This window comes from Saccopteryx bilineata, chromosome 1 (assembly GCF_036850765.1).
Source record: "Saccopteryx bilineata isolate mSacBil1 chromosome 1, mSacBil1_pri_phased_curated, whole genome shotgun sequence".
Classification (NCBI taxonomy): Eukaryota; Metazoa; Chordata; class Mammalia; order Chiroptera; family Emballonuridae; genus Saccopteryx; species Saccopteryx bilineata.
The window spans coordinates 133,725,432-133,753,200 of record NC_089490.1 but is presented as its reverse complement, the minus strand read 5'-3'; the positions used below and the strand labels follow the sequence as shown (position 1 = coordinate 133,753,200).

General features: G+C 43.4%; 1 protein-coding gene across 2 annotated transcripts in view; it reads left to right on the top strand.

Annotated features, from left to right (window-relative positions):
• Nucleotides 1–27,769, top strand: part of DOCK5 (dedicator of cytokinesis 5) — a 215,146-nt gene that overhangs the window by 172,825 nt on the left and 14,552 nt on the right. For both annotated transcript variants that reach the window (XM_066267244.1, XM_066267235.1), the window contains 9 exons: nt 2,108–2,267; nt 3,022–3,059; nt 3,957–4,047; nt 8,020–8,139; nt 12,573–12,662; nt 15,179–15,283; nt 22,092–22,233; nt 25,590–25,671; nt 26,836–26,920. In XM_066267244.1, the coding sequence (XP_066123341.1) occupies nt 2,108–2,267; nt 3,022–3,059; nt 3,957–4,047; nt 8,020–8,139; nt 12,573–12,662; nt 15,179–15,283; nt 22,092–22,233; nt 25,590–25,671; nt 26,836–26,920 (913 nt within the window). The remainder of the gene's footprint in view (nt 1–2,107; nt 2,268–3,021; nt 3,060–3,956; nt 4,048–8,019; nt 8,140–12,572; nt 12,663–15,178; nt 15,284–22,091; nt 22,234–25,589; nt 25,672–26,835; nt 26,921–27,769) is intronic.

The window sequence follows — 27,769 nt, the reverse complement described above, 5'->3', positions numbered from 1 at the left end:
AGGGGAAGAGGTGAGAGGCATCAATTCTTTGTTGCAGATTCTTAGTTTCTCATTGATTACTTTCTCATGTGTTCCTTGACCGGGGGGCTACAACAGATCGAGTGACCCCTTGCTCAAGCCAGTGACTTTGGGCTCAAGCCAGCGACCATGGGGTTATATCTGTGATCCCATGCTCAAGCCAGTGGCCCCATGCTCAAACTGGTGAGCCCATGCTCAAGCCTGATGAGCCTGCACTCAAGCCAGTGACTTTGGGGTTTCAAGCCTGGGTCCTCCACGTCCCAGTCTGACACTCTATCCACTACTTCACTGTCTGGTCAGGCCCAGGTCGACACTTTATCCACTGCGCCACCACAAGCTAGACATCACTTGACATTTTAAAATACCATATGCCTTTAAAGGACCTCTAAGAACACCAATGACATCTCCAGCCAGATTGGTGTTTTCACTGCCTTCCCCCCAACCCCAATCCAACATCCATTCCCTGTGTGTGCATACATTAGCACCCCTACTCCCCACCCACCCTACCTGTACCCCCACAGACCTTCACCCGTCATCCATCCTCCTGCCCTCTTAACCCTCCTTTGTATGTCAGGAGTTATCATATAAAAAGAGTGGTTGAAAACACTTGCATGTTGGCATCAGCAAGAGATTAGGCTTAAATCCTGTTTTCTCCACATTCTAGGAGTTTCCCTTTGGGCAAGTAATGTAGCCTACCCAGCACCTCATTGTTTTCATCACAATAATAGGCTCTATATTTCGACAGTGTAGTAAGGAAGAATTGAAGTAATTCATTTTCATAGCATCTGTTACAGGTTTCAAATTGCTCTGGTGTATATACCAGTTACTATGTATTATTATTATCCTCTTCAGTTCCTCCCATCATCAGGGGGGCTTACCTGCTCTGTCTTGTGTTCTCTGAACTTTTATGATACTGATCAACTTGCAAGTGTGCATGGGTCACTTCATTTTCACCTGCTTCATGGGAGTGTTGTGCACCAGACTGTGCTTGAAGACAAGTCTCCCAACTTTCTTTTTTTTTTTTTAAAGACATTTTTAAGGAACCAGCACCCTGGTTACTTAGAAATGAATTGATGATTCATCTGTATTTTAAAGAACTAGAAGTCCTTCTTATGTTGTTTTTAATAGCTAAGACCTTTTCTTGAGCTTTTTATCCTACTTCCATTCTCTGCCTGTTCAAACGGGTGTCAGGCTGCCCAGCAGATCACTTTGGCAATTCTGATCTTGAACCAGAATTAAGTGGAGAAATCACACACACACACAAACATGCTCAAAATATTTACAAATGGTAAACTACTCATTTTTTTTGTCTTATTGCTGATTTTTTATATAAATATCTTATTTTGTTTTCTTCATTCTTCCTGGATCACTGTCTCAGAAAAACACGACCGCACAGATCTCTGGTGCGAAGAATAATCCTAGAGTCTGGACTAATTCTTTGAACACATCTCTTCCTCTTCGTTCTCTGTTGTTCCCCAAGTTTTTATCTAATATCTCATATAAGAAGCTCCTATAGAAGCTTTGCTCTGTTTGGGTCCAAAGAAAGAGGATTTAGATAAAAAAGTTAGCCTCAGTCTTATTTACAACTCTTCATTCCCCACCACCACTCAGGAAAAGAACACTTTTATCTGAAGAGCAAGAGTCTGGATGTGGTCTAGGCTCCTCATTCCTCTAGGCTCAGCAGTCACACAGGCTTTCCAGAATGCCCCAGGATGCCAAGAGGTGCTAGGCTCTAGGGAGAAGAAAGATGTAGAAAAGATGGTCTTTTTCAACTTGAGCAGAGTGACCAGACAGTGTATACAGACCTTTTGGGCAAAGGTTCCTGTTTTTTTGTGGTATTGACAAGAAAACAAAAGCAACAAAAATACAGATAGAAGTTCAAAGAAAGGTGTGGTAGGCAAGGACTCTTAAGTGATGGTATGCTGAGCTGAAGCTCCAAAGAAAACATGGAACATGGCCTAACTGTGTGGTGGTGGGGTGGGAGGTCTCCTCACCTGGTGCCCCTGCTGCTAGGACCTAGGACAGAGCTCCTCAGTGGTTTTGGAATGCAGTGAGACAAAGGAGTGTGTCTCTCCCCCCACCCCTCCAGGCTTCTAGAGCATTGCCGGAAGCATAAGTACCTCTCTAGCTCTGGGGAAGTTTTCGCCCGCCTAGTCAGCAGCCTCTTAGAGAACCTCCTGGACTACAGGACCATCATCATGCACGATGAAAGCAAGGAAAACCGGATGAGCTGCACAGTCAATGTGCTGGTAGGTGCCAAGCCCCTGGGGTGTGGAGGGCACTGCAGGCCGCCCTGCACCCACTTAAGCAGCTCTGTGTAGATCTCACAGGCACGAAGGAGGTCTGGGGCCACCGTTGTGGTGAGTCTGATGGGAGCAGCCATCTTACCATTAGACTAGCAGACACCAGCAGACACAGACCTGGAGGATAAACTTGGAAACAGGGATGGAAAATGCAGCCTGACCTCTTCCTCTTTCTAAGGGCCATCCACAGTCTATTTCTCTGCCAAATTGTTTACATGTGGTTGCTTGACTGTTGGACTTATGGGGCACAGATGAACATGTGTGAGAACCAGGACATATACCATGAGTAGAGTGTTAGTGCCTGAAACCCTCATGGTGGTAGAACATTTCCCTCTTGTCTTTCCCTGGACATATGTGTCTGGAACTTCAGAGCTCAGAGGTTATGGTTGCCACTCCTCAGGTAACTATAAACTGAGATCCTACTCCCCTGTTGGCCTGAGAAAGCAGAGTATCAGGTGACTTGAGTAAAAATCTGTTCTCTTAGAGGGTTCCCTCAAGTTACTCAAGCATGGTCCTAAAAAATTCTTTGACCCACCTTCTTTATAAACTGTCCTGTCATTTCCCTTGCTAGAATATCTGTTAAAAGAAAATAAACTCTGAAGAGGTGACACCATTGAAAAGCAAAAGTAGCTATTAGCCATTTTCATGGCAAACTAGGCAGTAACTCTTGATTGACATTGTATTTTGGACTTTTCTATAGAATTTTTATAAAGAAAAGAGAGAAGACATATACATAAGGTAAGCTGAAGGGGATGTCTGCTTTTTCTATTTATGTCATGGCTTTATTATTTAATTTTTCTCAAACAGTAAATACTAAGCCCCAAACCCATGCTTGCTGGTTTGAGAGAACCAGAAAGTATGTGATCTTCCCCGAAAGGGTAAGCTTTTTAGACAGATGCATAATAAGTACCATACGAGGGCATGCATAGGGAGGTTGAGGTTGGGATTCCAAGGAAAGATGGAAGATGCTGGCCAAGGTGATCAGGAAGGTCTGCCCAGGGAAAGACATGGAAATTTGCCTTCTGTCAAGAAATGTGAGCCTGAAGTTCAGGAGTCCCTGGATGTGGGACACAATTGAACATATATTACGTGCATTTTCTTGGAGAGAGATTCCATAGCCCTTATTAGCTTCCCAGAGGGGTTCACGGCATAAAAATAAATAAGTATACATCATTGCCTTCAACAAAAAGCATAAAGTAGAGGCCCTGGCTGGTTAGATCAGTTGGTTACAGCATTGTCTTGAATCACCAAGGTTGTGGGTTTGGACCCTGGTCAGGGCACATACGGGAAGCAACCAAAAGTGTACAACTAAGTTACTAAGTAGAACAATAAGTAGAACAAAATAAATGCTCTATATATATCTATTACTATCTCTCCCTGAATTCCCCCCTCTCTAAAATCAATCAACCAAAAACAAAAAGAATATTAAGCAGAGTATATGGAGTAGGAAAGACAGGTGGGAGGCAGCACCAAGGGTTATAGAAATAGGAAGGTAGGAGGGAAGGGATTCCTTTGCCCAAGAGAAAGGAGTAAAGAAAGAAAAGATGAGAAAGCAGGCTACGGCTTGGTTGTGCAATGAGCTAATGCTGGATTGGCTTCCTAGCGGCAAACCCCCTCTTCTCTCATTCTTACCAGGTACTTGTACAAGCTGCGGGATTTGCACCATGACTGTGATAACTACACAGAAGCTGCCTACACACTGCTCTTGCACGCTGAGCTTCTGCAGGTAAGTGGTTCAGGCCTGTTCATTTCAACACCAGAGGACAAAATGCTACGTGGCAACTGTGAACTCCTTTGGAACGAAACCCTGCTAGCTTCGTGATTGTGATGGGAATGATCCCTAGTCAAGGGAGAGCCTTTCATTTATTCATTTATTTATTTATGTATTTATTTATGTATTTATTTTTCTATTTTCCAAAGTGAGAATCAGGGCGGGAGAGGGGGGCAGACAGACGGACTCCCGCATGCTCCCGACCAGGATCCACCCAGCATGCCCACCAGCGGGTGATGCTCTGCCCCTCTGGAGCATCACTCCGCTGTAATCAGAGCCATTCCAACACCTGAGGCAGAAGTCATGAAGCCGTCCTCAGTGCCAGGGCCAACTTTGCTCCAATGGAGCCTTGGCTGCAGGAGGGGAAGAGAGGGAGAGAGAGAAGGGTGGAGAAGCAGATGGGCGCTTCTCCTGTGTGCCCTGGCCAGGAATCGAACCTGGGACTTTTACACACCGAGCCGACACTCTACCACTGAACCAACCAGCCAGGGCCCATCCAATAATATTTTTATCCTTTATATAGACAAAGCCTATTTTCAGGTCAAAGTTGAGAAAATGTCAGATATCATGGAATGAGGGCATAAAAAAGTGCCTGACATGTGGTGGCATAGTGGATAAAGCGTCGACCTGGAATGCTGAAAGTCGCTGGTTCAAAACCCTGGGCTTGCCTGGTCAAGGCACATATAGGAGTTGATGCTTCTTGCTCCTCCCCTCCCTCCCTCTCTTCTTTTAAATGAATAAATAAAATCATTTTTAAATAAAAGAAGTAATTTCATTGATTTTTAAAATCCTTAGGAAGCAGAATACAACTTAGAGGCCCCTAATAATTGACACTGTAATTGAAGAATTAAACATCCATTGCTTAATATGTGTAAAATATTTGTACAACTGCAGAGACAGGAGTTATAAGTAAATATAGTGCCACAGAAGTAGTTTTCTATTTAGAATCACCCAGTAAGTAAAATTATAGCACGTTGTGGATGTAGATACATCTATACGTAATGGATCTCAAACAGTTGTTTCTGGCTCTGACTACTCCTCTAACTTCAGATGCGCGGAGAGCCTGTTCTTTCAGCATCAACCTTTCAGTGACTATGCGACAACACAGAGTGTCACATGTCAGTGACAGAAGCTCTGGTTTTTCACCATTCTCTTGGATCTGTCCCTTCCCTTCCTTTCTTCCTGTTTCGTGAAGGGCACCACCATCTACCCAGTTGCTTGGGCAAATACCTGTGTTCATCTTTTAATCACCCCTTCCCACATTTTCTACCAGCAAGAATTGTGGACCTTGTGTCCAAAAGTTGTCCTTAAGGTCTCCACTTTTTAAAAAGTTTTGATATAATTGACATATAACATTTTGTCCATTTAAGGTGCACACATGTGGACTTGATACATTTATATATTGTAATAGGATTGCTACCAGTAGCTAACACTTCTATCATGTCACATCATGATCATTTCTTTCTTTTTGTGGTGGTAGCAATTAAGATGTAGTCTCTTAGAAGCTTTGAAGTTTATAGTACAGTATTATCTGTAATCACTATGCTGTGCGTTAGATCTTTGGGACCTATTTGTCCACTGGCTACAAGTTTGTCACCTTAAACTGAATCTCCCCAATTCCACCCCCCCACACACACGTTCCTAGTAACCACTAGGAGCCATCATGAATGTTGGCTTTTTAGATTCCTAATCACACAGTACTTGTCCTTCTCCGTCTGGCTTAGCTTACTTAACATCATGCCTCCCAGGTCCATCCATGCTGTCACAGATGGCAGGACTTCCTTCTTTTTCATGGCTGAGTAATTCCATCATGTATGAACAAACATGTCTATTCATCCATCTACTGACAGACCCTTAGGTTGTTTTCATGTCTTTACTATTGTGAATAATGCTGCAGTGAACGTGGGAGTGCAGGTCTCTCTTCAATATCTTGTTGTCATTTCTAACCACTTTAAGCTGGTCCAAGCTACCATTGTCTCTCCCCTAGAGAGCTACAGTAGCCTCTGCCGCATCCTCCTGTCTCCATGCTTGCTTACCCAGCATTTAATTTTCTTGTATAATTTAATTTTTATTTTATACTAAAATAATGCATGTACACTTTTCTCAGCTTTATAATTAAAACAGGGATCCTCTGCCTCGCCACTTTCCTTAGGCAGCCATTCACAATTCATATTCAAGTTCCAGGCACTAAAACACTTTTTGTGTATGGGTTAGGGAGGAGGGCTTGTTGACTGTGGGATGATCAGAAAGAAACCCTGGTTTCCACAACCATAGATCTTTTTATTTGTGCTGCTCAGAAAATTAAATTCTCCCATCCTGGCTTAGTAAGGCATGAGGTATAGATGTGGCTTTTTCCCCAGATAGCTACTCACTAGGGATGTAGTCCACATTTTCCTCCTTGGTACGAGATTCCTTCTTTATCATGTAGTAAATTCCTATACAGAGAGAGAAGAGTTTGTTTTTCAGTTTTTGCCTGGGTCTCTGTCTGTTTGTGTCAGTGCCACATTCTTTTAATTATTCTTTATAGTATGTTTTATTACCTAGTAATTAATAAAACTATGTTCATTGCTCTTTTTTTCAGAGTCTTCCACCTGTTTCTTTTTGCTTTTTTTTTCCACATGGGCTTTGGAATCATACATTAAAACTAAAAATTTTAATTTAGGGAAACTTTCCGTTTATGAAATAGCATTTTCCTGTCCAAGAGCATGGTGTGGCTTTCCACTCGTCCAAGTCAGCTTTTGTGCCCTTTCATGGTGTGTTAAAGCTCTCCATAAAGAAGTCCTGGCCCTGGCCGGTTGGCTCAGCGGTAGAGCGTTGGCCTAGCGTGCGGAGGACCCGGGTTCAATTCCTGGCCAGGGCACACAGGAGAAGCGCCCATTTGCTTCTCCACCCCTCCGCCGCGCCTTCCTCTCTGTCTCTCTCTTCCCCTCCTGCAGCCAAGGCTCCATTGGAGCAAAGATGGCCCGGGCGCTGGGGATGGCTCTGTGGCCTCTGCCTCAGGCGCTAGAGTGGCTCTGGTCCCAACATGGGGACGCCCAGGATGGGCAGAGCATCGCCCCCTGGTGGGCAGAGCGTCGCCCCCATGGTGGGTGTGCCGGGTGGATCCCGGTCGGGCGCATGCGAGAGTCTGTCTGACTGTCTCTCCCTGTTTCCAGCTTCAGAAAAAAAATGCAAAAAAAAAAAAGAAGTCCTGCGTGTTCCCTGTTATGTTGATTCTCAGATATCTTTTCTTTTTTATTGAATTATGGTAAAATTCACATCACTTGAAACGTTCCATCTTAATCATTTTTAAGTGTATGGTTCCGTGGTATTGAACACATTCACACTGTTGTGCCTGAATACCTTATCAGTTTTTATTTATTCTTGTTGGATTGTTTTCTTCTAATGTCTTCAGCAAGGTTATCTATTTTTGTGAAATCTCTCTGAATTATTTCCAAATATGTCCGTCTGTTATCCCACTAATTGACTGACTTCTCTGTATTTATGGTAGGTCTTCACTGGGCACCTTTTGTACAAGCATTGATTGTGAAGAAACAGTCACTGTTTGTGCATGGTGATAGTTCTACCCCTCCTTTCCATTTTTGTACTTCTGCTCTGCTCTCTCTTCTGTCTGGCTGTGTGGTCATTCTAGTACAGCAGCCATCACACTGGTTGGCGACCTCACCAGTTCCTGGCAGTCACAGGGTTGCTCACATGTGTGTTCAGTCAGTGTGGTGCTTGTTTAAGAGTCGGCTTATATTATATCTGTATGCAATTTTTTGTGCTTAATAAATAACCTGAAATACCATATGGATGAGTCACGGATATATGCAAATATTTCTGTGACTTTTTTTTTCTGTGACTTTTTAAAGCTGAGTATCTGTTAATTGCCTTTAAGTAATTGAATTAACTGATATGTTGCATTAATGTCTTTTGTTGGCTTTTCAGTGGTCAGACAAGCCTTGTGCCCCCCATTTGCTTCAGAGGGACAGTTACTACGTTTACACCCAGCAGGAGCTGAAAGAGAAGCTGTATCAGGAAATCATATCCTATTTTGACAAAGGCAAAGTGAGTGTTGGGTCATTGGTCTCATATTGGGCAAGGAAGACCATGACAGCAATATTGAGTACACTTCCGGTGCTGACCAGCCACTGTGCAGAATGGCCAATAAGACAGCCCTTGCTTCAGAGATAAGCCACTGTCCAGAGTCCCCTGGCCACCCACATCTCTGACCAATGGACAGTTGATTTGGAGGAGAGTCCTATGACCCCCTCAGGTCTGATAATGTGGTGGAACAACTCACAGAACTCAGTGAAATGCTATATTTGCAATTAGAGTTTTATCTTAAAGGACACAGTTTAGGAGCAGCTGAATGAAGAAATACGTTGGCAGGGCCTGGGGGAGGGGTGGGTCCCAGACACAGAGCATCTATTTCCTCCCGCCATGGATTCAGAGCACATCACCCTCCCTCCAGGGCAACTGATGTGTTCCCCAATGGGGAGCTCACTTGAGCCGTTAGCTGCAGTTTTTATTAAGGTTTTATTATGTAGGTTTGATTGACTGAATCACTGACCTCATGAATAAACTCCATCTCCCTTTAGATCTGGCTAATCTCATATAGTTCAAGGCCCCAAGCCTTCTAACCACATGGGTGGTTTTTCTGGCAGAGGACCCACATGAGTCACCTCAGTAGCATAAACTCAGGTGTGGTTGGAGGTTCCATCATGAATAACCAAGACACTCCCAACACAGGGGAAATTCCAAGGGTTTAGGAGCTTCCTCTCAGGACTCAGGACAAAAACCAGACAAATTCCTCATTATACAGTAATCACTCATGACTTACTGTTTATTATTCCCATGTGTACCTTTGAACCCTGGTATTTTCAATAGGAGAGAAAATGAACAGACAAATTAATGTAAGAAAGGTAATAAAGATCAGTTAACTTGAGGACACTTAACCCAGTGGAAAATACAAGGGAGCAGTCTCCACTCTCCATCATTGTAATTTTCCCCTTAAATATCTCTCAGAGCCAGAAACCAGTCCTGTCACTCTCAGTACATTGTCTAGAGACCCTTTGCTAACACCCGGTACACATCCCGTACCCAGATTGCTACTTTCCCGACACAATGGGCTGTAAATAACAAGCAACTTAGAAGCCTACAGGGGTGTGAAGGTAAAATAAACATAGCCACTGGGCTGGGAACTTGTGACGTTTGTGGTCAACTGGAGAAAGCATGTCCATCTGAAAGGCTTTTAAATTTCTTTTTAATTTTTTTTTTCCTTTTTTTTTTTACAGAGACAGAGAGTCAGAGAGAGGGATAGACAGGGACAGACAGACAGGAACAGAGAGATGAGAAGCATCAATCAGTAGTTTTTTGTTGCGTGTTGCAACACCTTAGTAAGTTGTTCATTGATTGCTGTCTCATATGTGCCTTGACCGCGGGCCTTCAGCAGAGCGAGTAACCCCTTGCTCGAGCCAGTGACCTTGGGCTCAAGCTGGTGAGCTTTTGCTCAAACCAGATGAGCCCACGCTCAAGCTGGCAACCTCGGGGTCTAGAACCTGGGTCTTCCGCATCCCAGTCCAACGCTCTATCCATTGCGCCACCGTCTGGTCAGGCTCTTTTTAATTTAATGAAGAAAAATACATAGAAAGAGTTGAAAGGCGGGAAACTGCATCTGCTATCCAAACAAAACAGATCTCATTTTGATTAGCTTTAGAGTTCTGGAGAGTTCTCTTGGACTGCCACATCCAGCCACCCTTCCATTTTTTTTTAAGATTTTATTTGTTTGTTTGTTTGTTTTGCTTTTTGTTGTTTGTTTGGGTTTTTTTTTTTGTATTTTTCTGAAGTTGGAAATGGGGAGGCAGTCAGACAGACTCCCGCATGCGCCCGACTGGGATCCACCCGGCATGCCCACCAGGGGATGTTGCTCTGCCCATCTGGGACGTTGCTCTGTTGCAACCAGGGCCATTCTAGTGCCTGAGGCAGAGTCCATGGAGCCATCCTCAGCACCTGGGCCAACTTTGCTCCAATGGAGCCTTGGCTGCAGGAGGGGAAGAGAGAGACAGAGAGGAAGGAGAGGGGGAGGGGTAGAGAAGCAGATGGGTGCTTCTCCTGTGTGCCCTGGCCGGGAATCGAACCTGGGACTCCTGTACGCCAGGCCGATGCTCTACCACCCAGCCAAGCGGGCAGGGCCACCCTTTCATTTTTTATCAGTGGAACCTGTTGGTTAAATGAATTAATAAGTCAAATAATCATTATGATAAAATAGCTACCATCTATTTAGTGCTAGTTTCTGTTTTGGGTGATTTCCAGACATTTTTCCTAATTAATTCTCCTTATAACCCTACCAGATAGATTTTATCTGTTTTACAAATGAAGATTTTTTTTTTAAGTCAGAGAGAGGGACAGATAAGGACAGAGAGACAGAAAGAAGGTAGATGAAATGCATCAATTCTTTGTTGTGGCACCTTAATTGTTCGTTGATTGCTTTCCCATATGTGCCTTGACTGGGAGGCTACAGTAGAGCGAGTGACCCCTTGCTCAAGCCAGTGACCTTGGGCTTTAAGCCAGTGACCTTGAGCTCAAGCCAACAACCATGAGACTGTGGCGGTGATCCCATGCTCAAGCTGGTAAGCCTGCACTCAAGCTGGCAACCTTCGGGTTCCAAACCTGGGACCTCAGCTTCCCAGATCAATGCTCTATCCACTGTGCTACCACTGGTCAGACCAGATGAAGAACTTAAGGCTCAGAGAGTGAGTATATTTGTTTAGACATTTTGATTTTTGCACCCCTTTACTCTCTTAACAATCACTGAGGACCCCAGAGAACTTTTGTTCACGTGGATTGTATCTATTGCTTCTTATACTCTTAGAAACTATTACAATTTTTTAGTGTGTACTTATTCTTTTAACAATGATAGTAAGCCTATTGCCAGTTTAGATAAAATTATACCTATTTTTTAAAAACTACTATATGTTCCAAAGTTTTGGCCATAGGAGTAGTGTTTAACATGTTTGCAAATTTCTTTAATATCTGGCTTTGTAAAAGACAACTGGATTCTCATTTTTGCTTCTGCATTTGTTCTATTGTGATTTCACACATTCAGGAGCCTCTGGGAAACTCCTCTGTGTACTCATGAGAGAATGAACATTGACAAAAGGCAATAATATTAGTATTATTAAGAAGATAATTTGAGCCCTGGTCAGGTCGCTCAGTTGTTGTCCCGTTATGCCAAGGTTGTGGGTTCTATCCCCAGTCAGGAAACATACACAGATCAACCAATGAATGTGTAAATAAGTGGAACAGAAAATCATCGTTTCTCTCTCTTGTTCTTCTTTCTCTAAAAATCAACTAATAAACAAAAATTTTTTAAAAATAAGATAATTTGACCTCAGAGACCACCTGAAATGGTCTTAGGAACCCTTAGAGACTAGCGACCACACTCGGAGAACTGCTGTGCTAGGCTGTCTCCCTGTCCCTTACATTACTTGGCATTTGGTGAAGTCAGGAGAGGATTCAGCCACTAATGTTATTGACTGACTTCCTTTACCAGGCCCATCTGATCTGGAATAATTTCTATACAGCACCTTTCAGAGCTTCCCCAGTGACCAAGACCCTGAAACCGGAGGGACACATTTGGCAAAAGATGGTTTTTAAAGATTTCATTTTAAAATGATTTATAGCTGTATGTGAACTGCACACACATTTATTCAGCAGCCAGAAACAATGGAGCATAGCTCCTGGCTGGTAATAATGGAGTAGGAAATTACCAGAGGCCGTGTAACTAACAGTGTCCACATAAGAGAGATGTTATGAAATACCAAAAAGAACAGAGGGATCAATCTGGGTTGCTGGCCTCAGATACCAAATATGTGTATTAAGCTGTAACTTGCACAGTCATGAATGCTCCAAAGCATTTCCTAAAACTCTTTGACTAAGTAGATGTATAGCTGGAAGTAGAAAAATCATTGCCCTAGAGATTGCTGGCTAACCCCTGGTACATAGTTCCCCACATTTCACACAACAGAACAGTTAGCCTTTCTTTCATTCCCCCCTTCTCCCAAACAGCCTAACTCAAAACACACACACACACACACACACACACACACACACACACACACACACAAAACTAGAGCCCATGCCAGTTTTTCCCTCCAACAAGGCTTTCACACTCTCAAGAGGTACGCTTCCCCTCCATTCTCAATGATCTTTAGTGTTTTGTCCTTAAAACTGAGTATTGCTTTGTTTGGGGACACATGGTGTTTGTTCTTCATGGCCTTGCAAACAGAATTACACAGGATACCCCCTGCCCAAGCAGCCAAGATATAGTAACTTTATGATGTCCCTAAAAAGTTTAGCTGATCCAGGAAGTGAGGCATGTTGGGAATATCTGCAGAAACTCAACCTTCCTGACTCCTTATTCATTGCCAGTGACTTTCGAGTGGCTTTTGCAGCTGGGATCAATGACTCCTTTGTTCTCCACTTTTCTTTTTATGAAGATGTGGGAGAAGGCAATCAAACTGAGCAAAGAGTTGGCGGAGACATATGAGAGCAAAGTATTTGACTACGAGGGCCTCGGCAACCTCCTGGTGAGTCTCCGTCAAAATTGTAAGGTATTTTTCCCCGTGGAGAAGGAAGGAAGGGGCATAGCCACCAAGTGTGGAATAGTAAAGGCTTTATTCAGTACAGAGCGTTTCTCAGAGGAGATTCACTGGCCCAGAAGATGGAGGTCAGGAAAATCGCACATGGAGAGACTGCGTGGGCAAATTTAAAAAAGGGTCCCTCTAGGGAAGTCAGGCTAATATGATGTAGCGAAATCTCACTGGCTGACAGTTAGTTGCTTTTTTCCCAAGGACTCCTGGGAAGTTTCTTTTGGCCTGCTTGGTTGTGGGTGGTCCTAGCCAAAGTTCCCGGGTTCCTCACGTGACCTTCCCCGATTATCCACCGACCTTACAGAAATCTGTCAAGCCTCCTCTAGGAGTGCTGATGTGAGTGTTCCTGAAAATGTGTTTATTAAGAGAGTCAGAATAAAGGGTGTTCTTTACAATGGGAAAAGCAAACCTCGCTTGAAATAAAAATGAAAAACGGTAAGGTCCAAAAGCTGTTATTATTTCTCCAGATTAGCCTTGCTCAAGAGCTCAGGATCCTTGCCTACAGCTCTGTCTTCCATCTCCATGCCTATGTGGATCTTCCATATCCCCAGCTCTCTACGCTCGCACTTCCTTCACCTTCATTGAACACTCATCCGTATTTCAGATGTTTTCTGACATCTTCTGTTCGTCAAAACTATTTGTTCTGTGGTCCACGTGCTCAGATCCCTGTTGAATGACTGACTTGCTTGTCTTAGGCATTGCTTTATTTTTTAAGAAGTGTCGTTGCACACAACTTGGTCAAGTTGTAAAATACTTCTGTCAGAACTTGATTCTCAAATTTTGCCTCCTCTCTCTGCCCCCATCTCCCTGTCTCCCAAGTATTACCAGAACGCTCCACTTTTACCGTCCCTTGAATTTGTGTACTATGCCGGGCTGTTAACACAGGTCAAACTATTTAAAAACAAAGTAAAACAAAAATTGTCTTCTAAATGCCTACTAGTAGGCCAGTGCAATATTCACTTGGTAGTTTTTGGTAGCAGAGTCACAAAAGGTCAAGTCACCCATTGCCGTGCAATAATTTATGGGTGGAAATAGTTGTCTTCGTTGTCAAGATCACTTTGAAAACTGTTTGCCAGTGTATTATATCAGTTTCCGCCATTATGAAAAAAGAGTACTCCTTAACTGCATAAACTAAATTGAACTGAGATGTTAGTAATGTAACATGTTCCCCTTCTAACCAAACATTGTGATAGAAACCTTCACCTAGATAGAGTACAATAGTCCCCACTCATCTGCATCATTGCTTTCCGTGGTTTCGGTTACCCGCAGTCAACTACAATCTGAAAATACTAAATGAAAATTTTCAAAAAAAAAAAACTTTACAAATTATAAATTGCATGCCTTTCTGAGTGTTGTGATGAAATCTCACGTCATCCCACTGCACCCACCTGGGCCGTGAGTCGTCCCTTTGTCCAGTGTACTCGTGTTGCAGGTGCTGCATGCCCATGAGTCACTCGGTAGCCGTCTGGGTAAGGGGAGTACCTCGCAAGGTATTGCAGTGCTTGTGTTCAGATAACCCTTACTTTACTTACTGGTGGCCCCAAGTGCAAGAGGGATCCTGGCTTCTACATGAAAAGGTGATTACAGACAGCATAAAATATTTTTAGAGAGGGAGAGAGAGATACACAGAGATCACATTCACTTAATTTTTATTACAGTACATTGTTGTAATTATTCTATTTTATTACTAGTTACTGTTACTCTATCACTGCATCTAACTTATAAATTAATCTTTATCATAGGTTCGTATGTATAGGATAAAACCTAGTATATACAGGGCTCAGTATTAGCTGCAGTTTCAGGCATCCAGGATGCCCTGCTGGAGTAAGATAGTCACTGTAGGAGGGGCTCAGAAACACCCCTCAGAGCCCCTGGGTCTGGCTGCCTATTTTGCTTTCTTTAAGGCTGACTCTCTGAGTCCTGCCTGGTGAGCCTCTTCCCATGAGAAGGATTAAAGATGTGGGAGGAGTGCCAGTATCAAAAAATAGAACATTACCTTTACCTTCCGGGAGCTTGTGGCTGAACCAATGACTTTAAATCCAAACCACGTGCATGAACTGAAAAGTTCTCTATCTTCTTTTCCCATATATCTTTGCTTAAATGCAACCACTCTTCATTAATCTCTGAAAGTGTTTTCTAACCTGTTAGGGATCCAGAAGCCCCTTTAGGAATCCAGTGAAGACCATGCCCTGCCTCCACCTGAGCGTAATGCACACGTGTGCATCTTTCTACAGAAACCTGCAGGGAATCCCAGACTCTCCGCTGCCCATTCATGGGCCCAGGTCCAAACCCACCTGCCCAACAACAGGATCACTCTTCAGCCCCCAAGTTGTTTTCCAGAGAACTTTCATGTCTGTGTTACATGGGAAACAACAAAGCAAATAGTCAGATCTCCCCCTCCCCCAACTGTCCCCTTGTAACCTCCCTATGGAATGACTTGTTTTCTTTTCCAGAAAAAACAAGCATCGTTTTATGAGAACATCATCAAGGCCATGAGGCCTCAGCCTGAATACTTTGCTGTTGGATACTACGGTCAGGGCTTCCCTTCTTTTCTACGGGTAAGAAATTCAAGGGTGGTCTTCCCCAGCCATCAAGCCTGGCAGTCTGGAGGAGGGGAGGTATTTATCGTTTTTTCCAGATGGGCCTGATGTGTTAGCAGCTGGCGCCCCGTGTTCTCGTTGTGGGAGGTCGGGAAGGGAAATGGCTTCCTGAGCCGTGGCCTTTTCACCCCACACCCCGGCCACCTCTGGGATCCTGGCAGCTCTTTTGCAGAATGACTTTTCCCAGGTGGGATAAGAAGGAAGCAAACAGAACCGGCCCCTCCACTGCTCTGTGGCTGTGGGTCAGGCTGGAGGAGTGTGGAGGGATGCGTTTAGCTGTCTGTTTCCAGCTGCTGTTAAGGAAAGAAACACCCCCCCACCCAAAATCAAGAAGTTTCAAGTACATTTTATGTTTTAGGCCAAGCATTCAGAGAGATTTTGTAAAGGACAACTTTTTAATTGTATAATGTACTTTATTCCCTGCGTTGGAATGCCTGTGGTGTAGATAGCAAAGCAAGCAAAAGGAGTAAAATACTGGCCAGATAATTTTGTAAATATGATATCTATACTTGTTTGTGATTTACAATAAGGGCTAGGCAACACCAGCTAAAAATGGTCAGTGAAGTTACAGATTGCCATTCTACTTGGGAAATGCTGTTATTTTGCTAAGGGAGATGTTTTCGTTCTAGAAAGTTTGAAAGGAGAAACAGACCCCGCCCTCCTATTCACTGAGGAGGAAGAAAAGCTATGAGGAATGCAAGAGGGAAGGGAGATCTAAATAGCCCCTTCCTCTCCCCTTTTTCAGTTTTTAAGACCTTAATGGGGCCCTGGCCGGTTGGCTCAGCAGTAGAGCATCGGCCTGGCGTGCAGGGGACCCGGGTTCGATTCCCGGCCAGGGCACATAGGAGAGGCGCCCATCTGCTTCTCTACCCCCCCCCCCTCCTTCCTCTCTGTCTCTCTCTTCCCCTCCCGCAGCAGAGGCTCCATTGGAGCAAAGATGGCCCAGGCACTGGGGATGGCTCCTTGGCCGCTGCCCCAAGCGCTAGAGTGGCTCTGGTCCCGGCAGAGCGACGCTCCGGAGGGGCAGAGCGTTGCCCCTGGTGGGCGTGCCGGGTGGATCCCAGTCGGGCGCATGCGGGAGTCTGTCAGACTGTCTCTCCCTGTTTCCAGCTTCAAGAAAAAAAAATACAAAAAAAAAAAAAAAGACCTTAATGGGTGATTTTCAACGCTTATTCTCTGACATCACTTAAACCTCCTCCCGTCCTGAAATCGTGTGATTGCCGTATGTACCTCTAGACAAAGGAATCACGAGACCCTTGTATGTGAACTTGTTTTCTGTAAAGGGTATATAAGATATAAGAAATCTAATTTCAGGGCACATGTCTTTGGAGCCACTAGCCCCACGTGCTCCACCAGCTTTCTAATAAATTCTCTTTTCCTCTTATAAAGTTATCTGAGTGTCTATCCTCTGTTGGGTCACTTTCCTGCAACACTATATGAGCTTGAAAGTAAAATATCCCAAGGATAAGACTGCAAAAATTTTTGCAGAAACAAAAACAGTTTTGTTGTCCAGTGAGAAGGGCCATGTTTTTCTTCTCAAAATTTTCTATAATGTGATGTTGATTTTACAAACTAGAAAACAAAACACAACCATCATTTTCTCCCACAAAAAGAAGCTCCTTTCAGCGCTTAGCCATACTTACGTGTATATTACCCACCCTCCTTCCCCTAATTAAGAAAAGTGGGAGAGTACTTTCTATTCTTTACAGTGCCTAATGAAGAGAGAGTTCATTCATTCATTCATTCATTCAATAACTATTTGCTGAGTGCCAGGCACATACTAAACATTAGAGATACAGAGCTAATTATAATTCTATATGGTCTTGCTCTCTTAAGATTTTACAGCCTAATGAGTGAGTTGTTAATTAAATAATCACACAGGCCCTAGCTGGGTAGTTCAGTTGATTAGAGCATCATCCCCATGTGCTGAGGTTATGGGTTCAATCCCCAGTCAGGGCACATATAAGAATCAACCAATAATAGCATGAATAGGTGAAACAACAAATTGATCTCTCTCTCTCTCTCTCCCTCCCCCCATCACCCCTCCCCCACCATTTCTCTCTCTCCCCCCGTTCATTCTCTCTCAAAATCAATAAATTTAAAAAATATTTAAATAATTACACAAATGAATGTAAAAATTGAAACTGACCAAGACAGGTATTCTGTGCTACAAGACTCAGTTAACCAGAGAGCAGTACACACGTGAAATAAAGACCTACATTCACATAAAAATTGTATGTGTTAGTTCATAGTACTGTGATTCATGATCATCAAATCCTAGATAGAACCCTGCTGTCCCTCAAATGGGGAAAGGATGAACAAACTGTGATGTAGCCATATAATGGAGTACTACTCAGTAATAAAAAGGAATAAACTCCTGATACACACAGCATGTGGATTAATTCCAGGTACATGATGCTGAGTAGAAGTTAGACATTAAAGTCGACATACACTGTCATTTTATTTATGGCATTCTGGCCAAGCTCACACTTAACTGTAGGGATGAAAAACTTATCAGTGGTTATCTGATAAGTTGGATAGGGGAAAGTTGGGCTATGAAGAGGCATAGGGACTTTTTTGGTGGTGATAAAACTGTTCTGTCTTGATTGTGGTCATGGTTATATTTGTCAAAATCCATAGAATTTTATACTGAAAGGGTAGATTTTGCTATATAGAAATTATATCTGAATTTTTTTAAGAGCCAGAAAGAACTTCCCAGAGGATGTCAGCTTTAGCTGTATTTTGAAAGCTACATTTTGAAGGAGGCGAAGCTAGGAAAAGGTGTGCTGTGTGCTGGGAGCAGAGGGAACTGGGTGACAGGGCCAGAGGCAGGAAGTGTGGGGGAGGGGGCTGGGCCTGGGACTGCACAGGGGGTGTGGTCAGCGTCCTGAGAGCCAAGGGGAGCCATGTGGCCATTCTGAGTTGTCAGAGTATCTGGTTTTGGTGTGGAGAATGGGTAGGAGATGTGTGTAGATAAACCACTAGTGACTATTGCAGACATCAAGGAAGAGGTGACAGATTGACCCAGGAAGGTGGCTGTAGAAAGAGGGAAAGATTAGAATAATGAAGATGGAGTGACAGCATTTTTTTTTTATTCTTTACAGAGACAGAGAGTGAGTCAGAGAGAGGGATAGACAGGGACAGACAGACAGGGACAGAGAGAGATGAGAAGCATCAATCATTAGTTTTTCATTGCACGTTGCAACACCTTAGTTGTTCATTGATTGCTTTCTCATATGTACCTTGACCATGGGCCTTCAGCAGACCGAGTAGCCCCTTGCTGGAGCCAGCGACCTTGGGTTCAATCTGGTGGACTTTTGCTCAAACCAGATGAGCCTGCGCTTAAGCTGGCGACCTCGGGGTCTTAAATCTGGATCCTCTGCATCCCAGTCCGATACTCTATCCACTGTGCCACCACCTGGTCAGGCTGGAGTGACAGCACTTGATGGTTGATGGGATTGGTGGCTGAGGAAGAGATGGGAGTCAAGAATGATTCCTAGGTTATTGGACTGCTTAGTTGGAGAGGTAGCGGAGCCATCCACTCAGATAGGAATGCTGGAAAAAACGAGGTCACAGAGGAGAGAAGCAACCATTCATAGAGTGGATATTCACTCAACTCTTACAATGTGCCTTGCTGCGATAGAGGCATGGTGGCAGAGTCCTAAAAAAACCAAACCAAAATCCTTGGAAGTGTGGAGCTTGTATTCTAACTTGGGGAGAAAAAAATAAGACAAGTAAACTATTCCATGTCAGACAGTCTAGAACAATGTCTCATACAGCATAGACACTACAAACAAGCATTGTGGAGAAAATTAGGTCAGGGAAGGTGAATAGAGAGGCAGGTGATGGGGTAGAGTTGCAATTTAAAGCAAAGTGAAGGGGAAAGATTTCAGTGAGAGAATGACATCTGAGCAAAATCTTGAAGAAAGTGAGGGAATAAGTCTGGTGGTTGTGAAGAGACAAGTGAGGATCCCAGAACGGCAAGGTCAACAGCATGAGGAGCGTGAACTAGAGAGCAGGCGGAGGAGAGGCCAGGAAGCAAGGGACTAGGCTGCAGAAGGCCTTTGAGATCTTTTTAAAAGTTTGATTTTGGACATGCATAAATTTGAACATCCAAAAGATATAAGTCATAATTCGATACATGGATCTGGAACTCAAAGGCAAGTTCTAGTCTGGAGACAAATTTTGCTAAGTTATTTACATGTAGTTAAAACCAGTTGTGGATGAGATGGCCTAGGCCCTAGGGAGAGAGATGAGACTAAAAGTAGAGGCTTGCATCAGGTTCTAGTCTTAAATTTGCTATCAATTGGGTGTTTGAGTCACGATAAGGTGATGCCTACCATACTTGTTATATGTGACTATTGTGTCACATGAAATAATGGATGTGAACCAGTAAACATCAGTGGTTAAGCAAAAACAAGACTTTTAGACTTTCAAGTTGAAAAATTGAGGTCTAAATTGTGTGCTGAGTGACTGCATGATTTTGGCCAAATCACATAACCACCAAGTCTTAGTTTTCTGATCTGTAAGTTGGAGACATCATTCCATATCCCAGAGCTGTTTTGAGAATTAAATAAATAGCACATAGGAGTGGTTTGTAGATGTTATGTGTTATCAAAGTGTACTTTATGAATGATAAAACCTAAATGCCCTTCCAAGTTATGGACAATTTTCCCAAATTCAGAAAATGTAAATTATATTACCTCCCCCCCTTTCCCACTAGGTGTCCTTCTCTTATCCTGTTAGTGGGACCTCTGTTCTTCCCGTTCCGAGGCCAGTAACCCCAGAATCTTTGTTGACTCCCATCACACAGGCTCTGTAGCTTCTCCTTCTTCTCCTCCTCCCACCCAGCCCTGTCTCAGATTTCTGCAGTTGGTTGTGTACTCCACCTTCAGATGAGGTTGTCTACATTACTTCCCTTCCTTCATTGTGTTGCTCCCTCCTTCCAGACCCTCCAGGGATTTCCCTGAGCTTCTGGAACTTCTGCCTGCCTTCCAAGGCCTTCCACGTTCTGGGTCAGCCAAGCTCTTTCTTCTACCTGAACTCCATGCTTCCTGTCCCTGGGCCTGATCCCTCTTATAGCTTCCCGTGCCTGATCGTCCTCTCCCTTCCACCCCCTCTTCTTACCCCATCTACCCATTCAGGCCCAAACAAGTCTTGTGTCTTCCTGAAAGCCCTTTCACATTGAGCTGGTTTGTGCTGACCTCTGCTTGTCTGATTCCTTTCACAGCTATTGTCCACATTGTACAATTAGTGTTTTATTATATTCTGATTCTTTGCCCACATAGTTTTGCCTGAATGAGGGACTTTTATAATGCATGAATCTTTCCAGCATGGAAAAATTCTAATCATTTGTTCTAAAAGTTTTGACAATTTTTCCTATCTTCAATGTTTGGCCTAGAAAATGTATTACCTTTGCCTTATTTAAACTATCTAAAATCATCATATTTACTTATTTGTCATTCATTTTCTATTTCTCTCCACTGGAAGGTAAGATTTGCGAGAGCAGGGTCACCATTATATCCCTAGTGTCTACCATATTTGTTGTTTGCTCAGTACATATTTGTTATGTAACTGGGTGAGTGATTTTTTAAAAACACTTTACAGAACAATACATACCCAAGTATCAATGGATCATGAGTGGGCTGCCAATCTATATTAAGTATTACTCACCTGAGTAAAGATCAGATGAGCACAAACCTTCAAAACATTGCTGCATTTGAACTTGCATGGGTAATAATAATTATGAGACAGATTACTCCTATGCCTAAGGCCCAGGAAGTTTCTATTTAAAAAAAAAAATCTTATTTTATCAATCTTTTTAAAGTGAAAGGAAGGGAGATAGTGAGATAGACTCCCATATGCACCTGGGCCAGGATCCACTGAGCAACCCCTGTCTGGGGCCGATGCTCGAGTAATGAGCTATTTTTAGCACCTGTGGCTGATGTGCTCAGACCAGCCAAGCAGTCCTCAGCACCCAGGGCCATGCTCAAACCAATCAAGCCACTGCCTGAAGGAGGAGAAGAGAGGAAGAGAGGGGGCAGATATTTGCTTCTCCTGTGTGCCCTGACCAGGAATCAAACCCAGAATATCCAGAAGCTGGGCCACTGGCCAGGGCCCAATTTTATTAATTTTATTAAAGAGGGAAATATTGCAGCTGGCAGTGGAGAGAATAATGTTTTGTGTGGTTATTTTCTATGAGACCTCAATGTTGCCATCCCAGTGATTCATTTGCAGGACTGTCTAGGGACCACTGAAACTTATTCCTGTTCATTATTACTTACTGTTTCACTGGGTCAAAAGAGTCACTTTGTATTTCCATGTTCCTGATGGCTGTGCCACTCAGAATGCTGGTCCACAGACTATTCCAGATCATGATGAGATAAGCTGCTTGGTGAATATAAATCAGTGCACTTCCTTCACTGAGAATGTCTTACTATGAAAACTATTAGCTAAACTGAATGGCATTCCTGGCAATGTCACAGATCTACCTTAGGCCATGAGCTCCTTATTTTCTGTGAGTCGGTGTAAACTGTACTGGCTGTAGTTATGGGGCCACACTATGAGAAGCACCACCTGTGATTTAACTCCTGAAATAATCAGGAGCCCTTGTCAGATATGATAGTTGCTGTGGGGCACATAGCAGGTATTCAGTGAGAACTTGACAGTAGGTTGAACTTTGACTGGGAGTACTTCCTCAGTACCAAGACCTGCAGTTTTCTCTTCTTCATGTTTAATTATTCCCCTTGCTGTCTCTGACCTGCAGAACAAAATCTTCATCTATCGAGGGAAGGAGTATGAAAGGCGAGAAGACTTCAGCCTGAGGCTGCTGACCCAGTTCCCCAGTGCCGAGAAGATGACCAGCACCACACCCCCGGGAGAGGAAATCCGGTCCTCCCAAAAGCAGTGTATCCTTGCCACAGTGAGGCCTGACCCAAGGGTGCTGCAGCCAGCCCAGCCAGGGATGCTGAGGGCTCAATCCTGTCTCTGAACACAGATGCATCTCGTACTGAGACCACTCATTAACCATTCAGACACAATGTCCCAGTCTGTGTAAAAGCTTTAAGACCTCAATGTCCTCACCTCATGGTTACGAAGTCATTAAAGAAGAGAGATGACAAGCAAATCTTGAATATGAAAAGATGTATTTTAGAGCCATAGGGGAAGCTTGAAGAGAACATAGACTTCCTATTCTGGATTCTGGATAAATATGTACAACTCTTTTTTATAATGTACCATGACTTATTGAATAATCAATTATACACATTATCAGAAAAAAAGAAGGACACTAAGAGCTCTATAACAAGGTTGCTTTTAAAACTTTCTCATGCCTGACCTGTGATGGCACAGTGGATAAAGTGTCGACCTGGAAATGCTGAGGTCGCCGGTTCGAAACCCTGGGCTTGCCTGGTCAAGGCACATATGGGAGTTGATGCTTCCGGCTCCTCCCCCCTTCTCTCTCTTTCTCCTCTTTCTCCCTCTCTGTCTCTCTCTCCTCTCTAAAAATGAATATTAAAATAAAAAAATGGAAAAATAAAACTCTTCCACAAACTCCTTGATACTCTTCAAAATGTGACACTAATTCCCTTCACCTTGATTTAATGATTTGGATAAGGGACTTGCATCTAATAAATAAGATATTGAGGAAATGACAGTGTCCTCAACTTAGGAGCCTAGGTCATTGAAAAAAAAAATTTAAAAAAAAAAACAAAAAAAAAACCTTTCTCATGGGTTCTATGCCAAAATAAAGATGTTATAAAACTGAACAGTATTCTAAGAGCAGTAGCTAAGACAGAACCAGTGTGGCATGGCAGATAAGCAAGTTACCTAATGTCTATGTGCCTCGGTTTTCTCATCTATAAAATGGAGATGATAACCATTCCTCCTCTTGGAGTTTCTACAAAGACTGAGTATGTAAATATATATGTAAAATACTAGGAACAATGCCTGGTACATAATAAAATCCCCAATATATATTAGCTATTAATAAGAGTTCACTAGATAGACATACTCTTTTTTTTAAAAAAAAATTTAATGCAGTGACATTGATAAATCAGGGTACATATGTTGAGAGAAAATATCTCTAGATTATTTTGACATTTGATTGTGCTGTATACCCCTCCCGCAAAGTTAAATTGTCTTCTGTCACCTTCTATCTGGTTTTCTTTGTGCCCCTCCCCTCCCCTAACTCCTCTCTCCTTCTTCACCCCATCCCCCCTCCCCCAAACCCCCGCCCCTGTTGCCATCACATTCTTGTTCATGTCTCTGAGTCTCATTTTTATGTCCCTTCTATGTATGGATTCATCTTAGTTTTTTTTCTGATTTACTTATTTCACTCCGTATAATGTTGTCAAGGTCCATCCATGTTATTGTAAATGATCCGATGTCATCATTTCTTATGGCTGAGTAGTATTCCATAGTATATATGTACCAAAGCTTTTTAATCCCCTCGTCCTCTGACGGACACTTGGGCTGTTTCCAGATCTTCGCTATTGTGAACAATGCTGCCACAAACATGCGGGTGCATTTCTCCTTTTCGAGCCATTCTATGGTGTCCTTGGGGTATATTCCTAAAAGTGGGATAGCTGGGTAAAAAGGCAGTTCGATTTTCAATTTTTTGAGGAATCTCCATACTGTTTTCCACAGTGGCTGCACCAGTCTGCATTCCCACCAGCAGTGCAGGAGGGTTCCCTTTTCTCCACATCCTCGCCAGCACTTATTCTGTGTTGTTTTGTTGATAAGCGCCATTCTGACTGGTGTGAGGTGATATCTCATTGTGGTTTTAATTTGCATTTCTCTAATGATTAGTGATGTTGAACATTTTTTCATATGCCTATTGGCCATCTGTATGTCCTCTTTGGAGAAGTGTCTATTCATCTCTTTTGCCCTTTTTTTGATTGGGTTGTTTGTCTTCCTGGTGTTGAGTTTTACAAGTTCTTTATAAATTTTGGTTATTAACCCCTTATCAGACGTATTGTCAAATATGTTCTCCCATTGTGTAGTTTGTCTTTTTATTCTGTTCTTGTTGTCTTTAGCTGTGCAAAAGCTTTTTAGTTTGATATAGTCCCATTTGTTTATCCTGGACAGACATACTTTTAAGAGAAGAAGTCATGACCTGTTAACACACTGAATGCTTGGAAAAGAAAGGTCTTCTGGGACAGATCTTTTATTATGGAGGATCACAAAACAACAGAGGTGCCTTCTGGGGGTAGCAATGAAAGAGGTCTTCAAGAATTGCATTTAGAAACTTGGCCTTCTGTCATGTCTGCAGAGCCATTTAACCTTGTCCAAGGGGCTTCGGCTATCCAGATCTTAGTTTTCTCATCTATGCGTGTAAGGAGGGTAAGTCTGTGCTCCCTAAATACCTAATGGTACTTCTCTGAGCCATCAAACAAAAGAGGTAGTTTATATGAAATTGCTTTATAAACTAACAGCATAAGACGTAGCCCAGTGGTTCTCAGATTTCATTATACAGAGAAATCGGCATGCAGCAGTCCTAATTCTGCATTTTGTCTCCAGGTGACTTTGGTGCGAGTGGACTGCACACATCACTTGGAAAGATACTGGTAATGACAGACCCAAGTGTCTTAACCTGTGGTTTAAATGCTCCAGGTTTGGGTACAACATAATTTTCTCTGATAAGGACAAAGAAGTGATTGCCAAGATCAGATCATCAAGTCAGAAAAGGAGGCTTTGTCCCTGAGTTGTTTGCAACCCTGACTTCATTTCCCAGCTGTGTGATCTGGGTTTTCTCAAATCTTCAGCTTCTCCATTGGCAAAGAGGAGATTAATAACCTGGTAGTCATTGTGTTTACTGGAAATAATATTTTAAAAACACCTCATACCATGCCCAGCTGTAGCCCTTGATAAACAGATGGTGTCCAGATACCAGAACTTTCTATCTCCTGGGCTCCAGAGTCTGGCTACTTCAAAGGAAGGCTTGTCCAAAGGAAAGGATTGAGGACAATTTCTAATCACTTTGGATATTTCAGTGATATTTATATTTCTCTAGGTTTCTCCAGAGAAGGTTGTTTGCCAGGTGTCCAACAGCAACAACAACAAAAAGCCCTAGAGCAATGACTGAAGGTGTTTAGGTAATAAAGAAGGGAGCCCTCTTTAGTGCATCTTTAGTGCAGCCCTGGCATTGAATAAACAGGAATGGCCAGAGCAGGCCACTTCCACTGGTGAAGCAAGAGGGACAGGTGGGCTTTCTGCCTGGGACGGCCTAGTGGCCGGTCCCTATCCTTCCTTAACGACGCCGCAGACGTGCAGTGCTTCACTGTCAAGCCGGTGATGAGCCTGCCGCCCAGCTACAAGGACAAGCCGGTTCCGGAGCAGATCTTAAAGTAAGCATGTTTTCTTGTTTCTTTTTAAAACACCCATCTCCCTCACACCCTTTGTCTAGAAGTCCATCGAACCGTTGTCTTCGGTTCGCTTCAGTTTGGAGGACCTTGTGTTGTGCCTATCTCTTCAGGCCACTGCAGCAGGTCGCCATAGGCGGGGCGCAGATAAATGAAAGAGGTTGATTTCTCGCAGTTCTGGAAGCTGGAAGTCCAAGGTTGAGGTGCTGGCACATTTGTGTCTGGTGAGAGCCTTCTTCCTGGTTCACAGATCATCGCAGTGTGTCCTCACAGGGAGGAAGCATCGGGGAGCCCTCCAGGTCTCTTTTATAAAAAGGCACTGATTCCATTCATGAGGGCTCCACCATCATGTCCTAATCACCTCCCAAAGGTCCCACTTCCTGTCACCATCATATTGGGGATTAGGGTCTCAACATAGGAATTCAGGGGCAGGGGGACACAACATTTAGACCATTGTGACTGTTCACTGTCAGTATAAGATATGACCTTGGTAACTCAAAATGATTTGGGGACTTTGTTTTTTAAGCTGACAGAAGGAACTCAGGAATTTCACTCTTAGGGTTTGGATCCCCTACCTCTTATTTCTGTCCAGAGTTTCCCTGGTGGCTTACTTTACCTTGCCTGGCAGGTTCCCCAGTGACTGAAGGTCTGACTTCTGAGAAGGTAATATTCTAGTCGGATTGATAGAACTGTTATAAAACTAGGCAGATGAGATTACAAACAGGCACATAAAAAAATACCTTTTTTAGTTATGAGCTGTGACATCGATTCATGAATAATAAAATTAAGATGTCCAGTAAAATAAAATTGTGTGCCCACACCAGCCTGTGTGTGGAGCGTTACTGGCTGGCTTGGTTTGCATGAGAGGTGTGCCGGGTTTGCTGCCATCAGATTAGGGAGTGCTTTTTCTTTTTCTTTTCTTTATTATTTATTCATTTTAGAGAGGGGCAAGAGAGAGACAAAAAAAAAGAGAGAAGAGGGGTAGGAGCAGGAAGCATCAACTCACATATGTGTCTTGACCAAGCAAGCACAGGGTTTCGAAATGGCAACCTCAGCATTCCAGGTCGATGCTTTATCCACTGCGCCACCACAGGCCAGGCAGGGAGCACTTTTCCTGAGAGACACCACTGAGGCTGCATCTTTCCGCAGCTACTACAGGGCCAATGAGGTACAGAGGTTCCAGTATTCCCGGCCATTCCGGAAAGGAGAAAAGGACCCAGACAATGAGTTTGCAGTAAGTCTACCCATTTGAGCTTCTAGAACAAGATAAAAGTGACACCCAGAATGTGGCCTTCCATCTAAGCAGCTTATACAGTGGAAATAATGAATGGTGGCCCATGCTTATTACCAAGACTGCTAGCAGGCTGTGATCTCAGTGGAAAACTCTAGACCAGGGGTCTCAAACTCGGCCCGCCGAACAATTTTGTGCGGCCCGCAGACTAATCCATGAAGTTCAAAATATTTTGGATAAAATTAAGTAAGCCTAGGGGCCTACTTGTATTTTTCATTTCTCTAGCATCCTAGCTAGATATTAGCTTAGTTAACAGCAGTTGTGATGTGAACTACAGTTTCTGGTCGTTTTGTGACACTGAAAAGTGTTGCGTAACAGTTGCCTTTTGTAGACCTAGTGCGGCCCGCCGAACGGCTGTGATCTTGCTCTGCGGCCCACATGCTGAGTTGAGTTTGAGAACCCTGCTCTAGACCAAGGAGTCCAGAAACTGGGCAATGTGTCCTCACAGGGAGAAAGCATCGGGGAGCCCTCCAGGTCTCTTTTATAAAAAGGCACTGATCCTATTCATGAGGGCTCCACCATCATGTCCTAATCACCTCCCAAAGGTCCCACTTCCTGTCACCATCATATTGGGGATTAGGGTCTCAACATAGGAATTCAGGGGCAGGGGGACACAACATTTAGACCATTGTGTTTCTAGGCCTCAGAAATTTAGACACAACATTTAGACCATACCTTTCTAGACCTCAGAAATTTCCCATCTGTAGGGTAAAAGGGCCCAAGGAGATGGCCCTTTCAGCTTGTAACATCTAGAAGAGTTCTTTCATTTTTTTAAGAGATAACACAGGTCAT